The sequence below is a fragment of the Nerophis ophidion genome, linkage group LG27 (assembly GCF_033978795.1).
Source record: "Nerophis ophidion isolate RoL-2023_Sa linkage group LG27, RoL_Noph_v1.0, whole genome shotgun sequence".
Classification (NCBI taxonomy): Eukaryota; Metazoa; Chordata; class Actinopteri; order Syngnathiformes; family Syngnathidae; genus Nerophis; species Nerophis ophidion.
The window spans coordinates 4,955,273-4,965,094 of NC_084637.1; the positions used below are offsets into that span (position 1 = coordinate 4,955,273).

General features: G+C 38.5%; 1 protein-coding gene across 1 annotated transcript in view; it reads left to right on the forward strand.

Annotated features, from left to right (window-relative positions):
• The window catches only part of nab1b (NGFI-A binding protein 1b (EGR1 binding protein 1)), a 30,345-nt gene extending 24,046 nt beyond the window's left edge, over positions 1–6,299 (forward strand). The window contains exon 8 of the mRNA XM_061889221.1: positions 1,129–6,299. Coding sequence (XP_061745205.1) covers positions 1,129–1,205 — 77 coding nt within the window. The 3' untranslated portion in view covers positions 1,206–6,299. The remainder of the gene's footprint in view (positions 1–1,128) is intronic.
• Positions 6,300–9,822: the final 3,523 nt, after the last annotated feature.

Below are 9,822 nucleotides of genomic sequence, written 5' to 3' on the forward strand. Positions count from 1 at the left end.
TATATATATATAATATATCATATATATATATGTATATATATATGTATATATATATATGTATATATATACATACATATACATGTATATACATTCATATATATACATATATATATATATATACAGATACATACAGACATATATATATATATATATACATATATACACATATATATATATATACATATATATATACATATGTAGGTGTGGGGAAAATCACAAGACTACTTCATCTCTACAGAACTGTTTCATGAGGGGTTCCCTCAATCATCAGGAGATGATTGAGGGAGCCCCTCATGAAACAGAACCCCTCATGTTTCATGAGGGGTTCCCTCAATCATCTCCTGATGATTGAGGGAACCCCTCATGAAACAGTTCTGTAGAGATGAAGTAGTCTTGTGATTTTTCCCACACCTACATATTGCGCTCTACCACGGTATCGAGCACTATTCTCTGGATAATCCAATCAAGGTATATATATATATATATATATATATATATATATATATATATATATATATATATATATATATATATTTTGCATTCTATTTTAGTTACCTTGAATTTACAACACCCTGGCGCTGTTTTGTACGGTTTTTATACTCTTTTGTACTGTTTTTGTACTTACTTTGATTATTATTTTCAACTGTTTGTAAATGTTGAAGTTTATAATAAAGGTTTATAAAAACAATTTTTTTTTTAAGTGGGCAGTTAATCATGTGACTGCCTGGCTCTGTTTGATTGGTGAAACGGAGTCAAGCGTCACCGGTGACTGCATTTGATTGGTGAAACGCAGGCATGATCCTACTTTGAAGGTCTGTCTGACAAACAACAAACAAAGCGTGCATTAACAGATCGATAAAAATCGGTAGCGAGTAGCGAGCTGAATGTAGATAAGTGGCGCGGAGTAAAAGTAGCGTTTCTTATCTATAAATATACTCAAGTAAAAGTATTTTGCATTAAAACTACTCTTGGAAGCACAATTTATCCCAAAAGTTACTCAAGTAGATGTAACAGATTAAATGTAGCGTGTTACTACCCACCTCTGCTTTAGACAGACGGTTCACATTATAGTCGAGGTTTAAGTCCTTCAAATCCTGGCGATCACGGTCTAAATCTTTGTGCTTTCAGAAAACGGGACTTCACAGCGGGCGTCCAGCAGCACAGACAAAAAGACCATCAAGTCGGAACCGGAAGACTCCACATAGTGCCTCCTGCTTGCTCCGCCCTCACGTCTCATCGTAGTATGCAGTATTCAGTGTCACTAGAAACTAAGCGAGCACAGTCACAGTAGAGCCTTAACAACCAACGTTGCCTCATGAAGAGTATTTATTTTCCTCGGTTTGTGTCGGTGCCGATGCATCAAAGCGATGCTTGGCGGGTCTCCACTCGAAGCACGTTTGGACACACTTACCTCTCTGAACATTTTCTTATTTTTTTGCTCTGCCGATCTGTCCTTCTAAATCCAACATCAGTGTCTCCGTTTGTGCTGGAAACAAAACAGTCCCAGTTCGACTGAGAGCGAGCATTAGGGTCCTTATTGTATGGTCCGGATGACTCCGCCGCTTTAGTCCGGTGTATATTTATGTGAGGTCTTTTCAGAAGCAGTTTTTTTGGTAGTACTATTACACACCCAAACCTTGCGGGGGGGTTTGCGGTAACTGCTGGTGATCCAGAAGGACACACCTGCAAGCAGAGTATCCCCCCGACTGAAGATGTGACGTTTCACCAGAAATCACTCTCAGCCAGTGTGTGTGTGTGTGTGTGTGTGTGTGTGTGTGTGTGTGTGTGTGTCTTCTATTTGTACCCTTCTTTAGACGTCAACAAGGAAAAGTACCGTCCATATGAGGACGATGCTTACTTAATGGGGACATCGCTCTGTTTACACACTTTTAGGGGACTTCGGACGGTATGGGGACCAAATAACAGGTCCCCTAAAGCAGGGGTGTCCGAAGTGTGGCCCGGGGGCCATTTGCGGCCCGCAGCTAGTTGCTTGGAAATATTCCGGAAATGATATTGAAAATTTTTTTTAAACATTTTCAAAAAGTGGAATGATGTGAAATCTAACGAAAAAAAGTTGCAATGTTGACCCAAAGCTGCCTTGCAGGCTGTTTTTTTTCTTTTGTCTTTATTTTTGTTTTTGCCATTGCTCAAAAAAAAAGACACACAAAAAAATCAATGCTATAATGAATTCTTTTCAAGGCACTAATTACTTAAAAAATGTCACTTTAAAATGTTTTATGTGGAAAAAATACTGCATATATGAGGGGTCGGCAACCCGCGGCTCTGGAGCCGCATGCGGCTCTTTAGCGCCGCCCTAGTGGCTCTCTGGAGCTTTTTCAAAAATATATGAAGAATGAAGTGAAGTGAAGTGAATTATATTTATATAGCGCTTTTCTCTAGTGAAACATAGTGAAACCCAATATCTAAGTTACATTTAAACCAGTGTGGGTGGCACTGGGAGCAGGTGGGTAAAGTGTCTTGCCCAAGGACACAACGGCAGTGACTAGGATGGCGGAAGCGTGCATTGAACCTGCAACCCTCAAGTTGCTGGCACGGCCACTCTACCAACCGAGCTATATGGAAAAAGATGAGGGGAAAAAAACATTTTTTGTTTTAATATGGTTTTATTTAGGAGGACAAACATGACACAAACCTCCCTAATTGTTGTAAAGCACACTGTTTATATTAAACATGCTTCACTGATTCGAGTATTTGGTGAGCGCCGTTTTGTCCGTCTAATTTTGCCGGTCCTTGAACTCACCATAGTTTGTTTACATGCATAACTTTCTCCGACTTTCTAAGACGTGTTTTATGCCACTTCTTTTTTTTGTCTCATTTTGTCCACCAAACTTTTAACGTTGTGCATGAATGCACAAGGGTGAGTTTTGTTGATGTTATTGACTTGTGTGGAGTGCTAATCAGACATATTTGGTTACTGCATGACTGCAAGCTAATCGATGCTAACATGCTATTTAGGCTAGCTGTATGTACATATTGCATCATTATGCCTCATTTGTAGCTATATTTGAGCTCATTTAGTTTCCTTTAAGTCCTCACGATTCAATTCATATCTCATGACACACTATCTGTATGTAATATGGCTTTTAATTGTTTGCGGCTCCAGACGGATTTGTTTTTGTATTTTTGGTCCAATATGGCTCTTTCAACATTTTGGGTTGCCGACCCCTGGCATATATTGTGTTGTTGCCCATATAAAAACATCAACGATTTCTTTAAAACAAACAAAATAGTTCGAACGTAAAATCGACAGACATATCTGTAGTTGATCTTGTAACAAGTGTTGAAAGTAAAAAAACAACTAATAAAAATGTATCACTTTATGAGTGCGGCACCTTTTGGATCCCAATTATGTTTAATGCACTGGGATTTCTCAAAAATTAATAATGAATTAATCAATGGTGCCCTGCATTATTGATCTTTTATGGCTCTTATTACTAAAAACTGCATTTTCAGTTTTACTATAAAAAACTAAGTTGTCTTTGACAAAAAAGGCTTTTTTTTTTTTACTTCATATCAACCTGAAGTTTTATTAGCAGTAATGACTGAGACACTTTATGGTCCCCGGGAGCCCTAAAGGTAAAAAACAACAACAAAATCTATATATTTTGTTATGGCTTGAAAATGAAAAATAGCAAAATGGCCCCTGCTTGTTTTATTTTTTACATGTGTGGCCCTCAGTGGAAAACGTTTGGACACCCCTGCCCTAAAGGGAAACCTTTTTAAATGATAGTCAAATCATGTTGTATTTAATTAGAACTTTTTTTTAAAATGGTCCTCAGTAGTCACGTACAAATTTGTGTGAATTATACAAAATTATTTAAATTTGGTCCCCATGAACCATATTAACTCTTTTCCCCAATGTCCCCAGTAAGACGGATCAGCGCATTACTTCAACATTACAGAGATTTAAAGACGTGTATGAGCTAACTGAGCAGTGGCCATTTTTACCTAATTTTTTTATGCCTCCACAACCTGTAGAAAGGGTGGTCCCCACAAGTCATGATCAAAAACTTGGTCCCCATTCCAAATGATGACCAGTTTGTGTGTGTGTGTGTGTGTGTGTGTGTGTGTGTTCTGGCAATGCTTACTTAATGAGGACATCGCTCTGTTTACACATTCATCTTTAGGGGACTTCGGACGGTATGGGGACCAATTAACAGGTCCCCTAAAAGAAAACCTTTTTAAATGATAGTCAGATCATGTCGTATTTAATTTCAACTTTTTCTTTTTTAAATGGTCCTCAGTAGTCACGTACAAATGTGTGTGAATTATGCAAAATTATTTAAATTTGGTCCCCATGAACCATATTAACTCTTTTTCCCCAATGTCCCCAGTAAGACTGATCAGCGCATTACTTCAACATTCCAGAGGTTTAAAGACGTGTATGAACTAACTGGGCAATGGCCATTTTTACTTAGTTTTTTTATGCCTCCACAACCTGTAGAAAAGGTGGTCCCCACAAGTCATGATCAAAAACTTGGTCCCCATTCCAAATGATAACCAGTATGTGTGTGTTTTTGTATTTCTAACCTTCTTGAGACGTCCACAAGGAAAAGTGCCGTCCATATGAGGACAGGTGAACAATTTAGGACCAAAATCCTGGTCCCAATACGGAAAAACCATTGCATCTGATAGAGAGCCAACTACTAGAGTCTGTGAACATTGCTCCAAAGTCAGAATTTTTTTTGTGTTGATTTAATGTGCACACAAAAGTAAACGTTGACAGGTGCAAAGGCAGGAATATATCATTAAATAAGACGGCAGTTAAGGAAGGACTTCCCTGTTCATCCCCGAAAAAAGCCGCCAGGGGGACAGCTGATTTTACAATTTCCGGTGCTGATGTAAGACAACCCGCGTCCAATATGTGACCATAGGATGAACAAATTTAGTGTCCACCCTGAGATCGGTAGGTCGTGAGTTCAAACCGAGTAATACCAAAGACTATTAAAAATGAGATCCATTATCTCCCTGCTTGGCACTCAGCATCAAGGGTTGGAATTGGGGGTTAAATCACCAAAAATTATTCTCGGGCCCCTCACCTCCCAGGGGGTGATCAAGGGTGATGGGTCAAGTGCACAGAAAAATTTCGCCACACCTCGTGTGTGTGGGACAAACATCGGTACTTTAACTTTGACTTAAATACACTACGGTACTAAGACTATAGTGGCCATTAACAGTTAGCTTCTACAGCTGTGCTGCCCAAAATGCGGCACAGGGGCCCTCGGTGGTCCGTGACTCGTTTGTCACCGGCCTTAAGCACTTTACAAAAAAAACAAAAATTGAGATCTCATTTGCACGCACTAGTGGTGAAATCTATCAAAATGAGGGTGGTCCCAAAATGGAGGGATTTTTCAAATTGACTGTGTGTCGGTTTTAAAAGTGCTCCCCGTCTGGTCAACATATGAAATAACAAGTGTGTGTAAGAAATTGAAATGCGCCCCCTTAGTCCAAAATTTGTAATAAATAAATATTTAAATAAATATGTATACTGAGACCTACTGTAATAACTACAGTAAAAACTACTGTAAATGATGAAGATTGAAACCCAATTACTAATGAAAAATTCCCCCCAAAATATTTATTTTTCTCACAATGTGTCGACTTCTTTCTTATAAAATTGGGACACATTTCTCATATTATTTCTGTTTCCGTAATATTGCGATATTTTCTCGTAAAATTACTTTTTTGATGCAAAATTATTACTTTTTTATGCAAAATGGTGACATCTGTCATATAAAATTCTGACTTTTATCACAATATTGCACATTTTTTGGTTGTTCTTGTAAAATAGTGAAATTTTTTGCGTAAAATTCCGATTATTACTATAAAATTGCCAAAATTTTAGTTTTCTTATAAAATTGTGACTTTTGTCAAGCAAAATTACGACTCTTTTCATAAAATTGCCTAAATTTTAATTTTTTCTTGTAAAATTGTGACTGTTATGGAGTAAAATTCCAACTTTTGTCAAAATGTTGCACAAATGTTCCGTTTCTCTTGTAAAATTTTGACTTGCGTTGAGTAAAATTATGACTTTTATTACTATACTGCTAACATTTTTTCAAAAGTTTTTCTTGTGAAAAAAAAAAATAAAGATTGAGATCTCATTTGCACGCACTGGTGGTGAAATCTATCAAAATGAGGGTGGTCCCAAAAAGGAGGGATTATTCAAAATGACTTTGTGTCGGTTTTAAAAGTGCTCCCCCTCTGGTCAACATATGAAATAACAAGTGTGTGTAAAAAATTAAAGTGTTCCCCCTCTGGTCAACTTATGAAATTACTAGTGTGTGTAATAATTTGAAGTGCTCCCTCTCTGGTCAACATATGAAACAACAAGTGTGGGTAGGAAATTGAAATGCGCCCTCTTTGGCCAAAATTAATAAAAAATAAATAAATAAATATGTATTCAGAGACATAACTTGAAGTAAATAATGAAGATTAAAAAACAATTACAAACATAAAAATAATGATAACTAACTAAAAGCAGTCTTTTTCTCACAAAGCGTCGACTTTTTCTTATAAAATTGGGAACAATTTCTCATATTCTTTCTGTTTGAGTAATATTGCAATATTTTCGCATATAATCATTACTTTTTTATGTCAAATTATTACTTTCTAATGCAAAATGTGAATTAGTGAATTATATTTATATAGCCCTTTTTCTCTAGTGACTCAACGCGCTTTACACAGTCAAACCCAGTATCTAAGTTCCATTTAAACCATTCATCCATCCATCCATTTTCTACCGCTTATTCCCTTTCGGGGTCGCGGGGGGCGGTGGCGCCTATCTCAGCTACAATCGGGTGGAAGGCGGGGTACACCCTGGACAAGTTGCCACCTCATCGCAGGGCCAACACAGATAGACAGACAACATTCACACTCACATTCACACACTAGGGCCAATTTAGTGTTGCCAATCAACCTATCCCCAGGTGCATGTCTTTGGAGGTGGGAGGAAGCCGGAGTACCCGGAGGGAACCCACGCAGTCACGGGGAGAACATGCAAACTCCACACAGAAAGATCCCAAGCCTGGATTTGAACCCAGGACTGCAGGACCTTCGTATTGTGAGGCAGACGCACTAACCCCTCTTCCACCGTGAAGCCCATATTAATAACATATTTTTTATACATACATATATATATATATATATGTCTTGATTGGATTATCCAGAGAATAGTGCTCGATACCGTGGTAGAGCGCAATATGTAGGTTTGGGAAAAAAATCACAAGACTACTTCATCTCTACAGATCTGTTTCATGAGGGGTTCCCTCAATCATCAGGAGATTTCCTGATGGGTTAGGGTTAGGGTTAGGGTTGGGGTTAGGGTTAGGGTTAGAGATTTCCTGATGATTGAGGGAACCCCTCATGAAACAGATCTGTAGAGATGAAGTAGTCTTGTGATTTTTTTCCCAAACCTACATATATATATATATATATATATATATATATATATATATATATATATATATATATATATATATATAAACCAATGGGGACATTTGTCATATAAAATTCCGACTTTTATCGCGATATCGCCAATTTTTTTGTTGTTTCTGGTAAAACAGTGACGTTTTTTTGAGTAAAATTATGACTTTTGTCATAGTTTTGCCAAGTAAAAATGCCGACTCTTTTCATAAAATTTCCAACATTTTACATCTTTTCTCTGTGAATCTGCGACTGTTATTGAGTCAAATTCGAACTTTTATCATGAAATTGCACAAATGTTCCGATTTTCCTGGTAAAATTTTGACTTGCGTCGGGTAAAATTACGACTTTTGTTAGAACGCTAGAGGTGGGCGTTTATCGGAGGTCTCAAGAAGGTAACAAATAGAAGAATGTGTGTGTGTCCTTGCAGAGTGTAAATACTGTAGTTTTGTGATAACAAACCCCCGAGTCCCAACAAGGGTTTTGCTCTGTCATGTGTAACTTGGCTCTAATTGTTTGTGTTCATGTGCATTCCTAGACGGGGACAACATAGTGTGACAAGTGTGTGGCACATTAAACGCGTTCCACCACAACATCCATGATGTTGACTAGCCAGCTCTTAACGCATATTTCATGTGTTGTTGTTCAGCTGTTGAAACATTGCAAGTGTTTTTTGTGTCCTGACAAGTTCTCCTCCCCCCTGTTAGATCCAGCGGCAGAACAATGCAATATAAACGTGACTAACATGTGTTGTGTAGACTGTGACTATGTGTGTGTGTGTGTGTGTGTGTGTGTGTGTGTGTGTGTGTGTGTGTGTGTGTGTCCCACCTGATGTTGTCAACACGTGCAGCACACTGTATTTGTATTTAAAGACTTTGTTTTCATTGTCGTGTTCAAGCAGCCGACTGGCGAAGACTTGATGTTGTGATGTTTTTGAGTCGAGCCCCCCCAGCAGGAGGTCTCTCCTCCCAGTCTCCACGGTGATAGATTAGGCTCCACCCAGTTATGCACCTCTTTTTTTAAACACTAATATATTTTATTTGCTACTCAGCGCATAACATTAAATTGTATTTTTTTTAACCTTATTGTGATGACTGCTCTCTGGTCAGTGTTTGGCTTTTTCTCCGATTCCCAGCCTTTGGTTCCGTAGCCGGTGTTTTCTAGACCAGTGGTTCCCAACCAGTTCTGAAATTTCCAATTTTCCCTGAATTGGCTCAAATTCAATCAATCAATCAATGTTTTATTTATATAGCCCTAAATCACAAGTGCATCAAAGGGCTGCACAAACCACAACAACATTCTCGGTTCAGAGTCCACAAAAGGGCAAGGAAAAACTCACAACCCAGTGGGACGTCAATGTGTAAGACTATGAGAAACCTTGGAGAGGAGGAGACTCTAGGGTAGACTGGATGAAATGGACGTCGAGTGGGTCTAACATAATATTGTAAAAGTCCATTCCATAGCTGATCTAACATAATAATGAGAGTCCAGTCCATAGCTGATCCAACATAGTGGTGACAGTCCAGTCCATGGTGGGGCCAGCAGGAGACCATCCTGAGTGGAGATGGGTCAGCAGCGCAAAGATGAATCCAGTACATAGTGGATCTAGAATAATATTGTGAAAGTCCAGCCCATAATGGATCTAACATAATAGTGAGAGTCCAGTCCATAGTGGGCCTAGCATAATTTTGTGAGAGTCCAGTCCATAGTGGATCTAGCAGAAGGTTGTGAGAGTCCGGTCCATAGTGGATCTAACATAATAGTGAGAGTCCGGTCCATAGTGGATCTAACATAAGAGTGTGAAAGTCCAGTCCATAGTGGATCTAACATAATAGTGTGAGAGTCAAGTCCATAGTGGATCCAACATAATAGTGTGAGAGTTCAGTCCATAGTGGATCTAACATAATAGTGTGAGAGTCCAGTCCATAGTGGATCTAACATAATAGTGAGAGTCCAGTCCATAGTGGATCTAACATAATAGTGAGAGTCCAGTCCATAGTGGATCTAACATAATAGTGTGAGAGTCAAGTCCATAGTGGATCTAATATAATAGTGAAAGTCCAGTCCATAGTGGATCTAACATAATAGTGAGAGTCCAGTCCATAGTGGTTCTAACATAATAGTGAGAGTCCAGTCCATAGTGGATCTAACATAATAGTGAGAGTCCAGTCCATAGTGGATCTAACATAATAGTGTGAGAGTCCAGTCCATAGTGGATCTAACATAATAGTGAGAGTCCAGTCTGTAGTGCATCTAATAGTGAGAGTCCAGTCCATAGTGGATCTAACATAATAGTGAGAGTCTAGTCCATAGTGGATCTAACATAAAAGTGAGAGTCCAGTCCATTGTGGATCTAACATAATAGTGAGGGAGTCC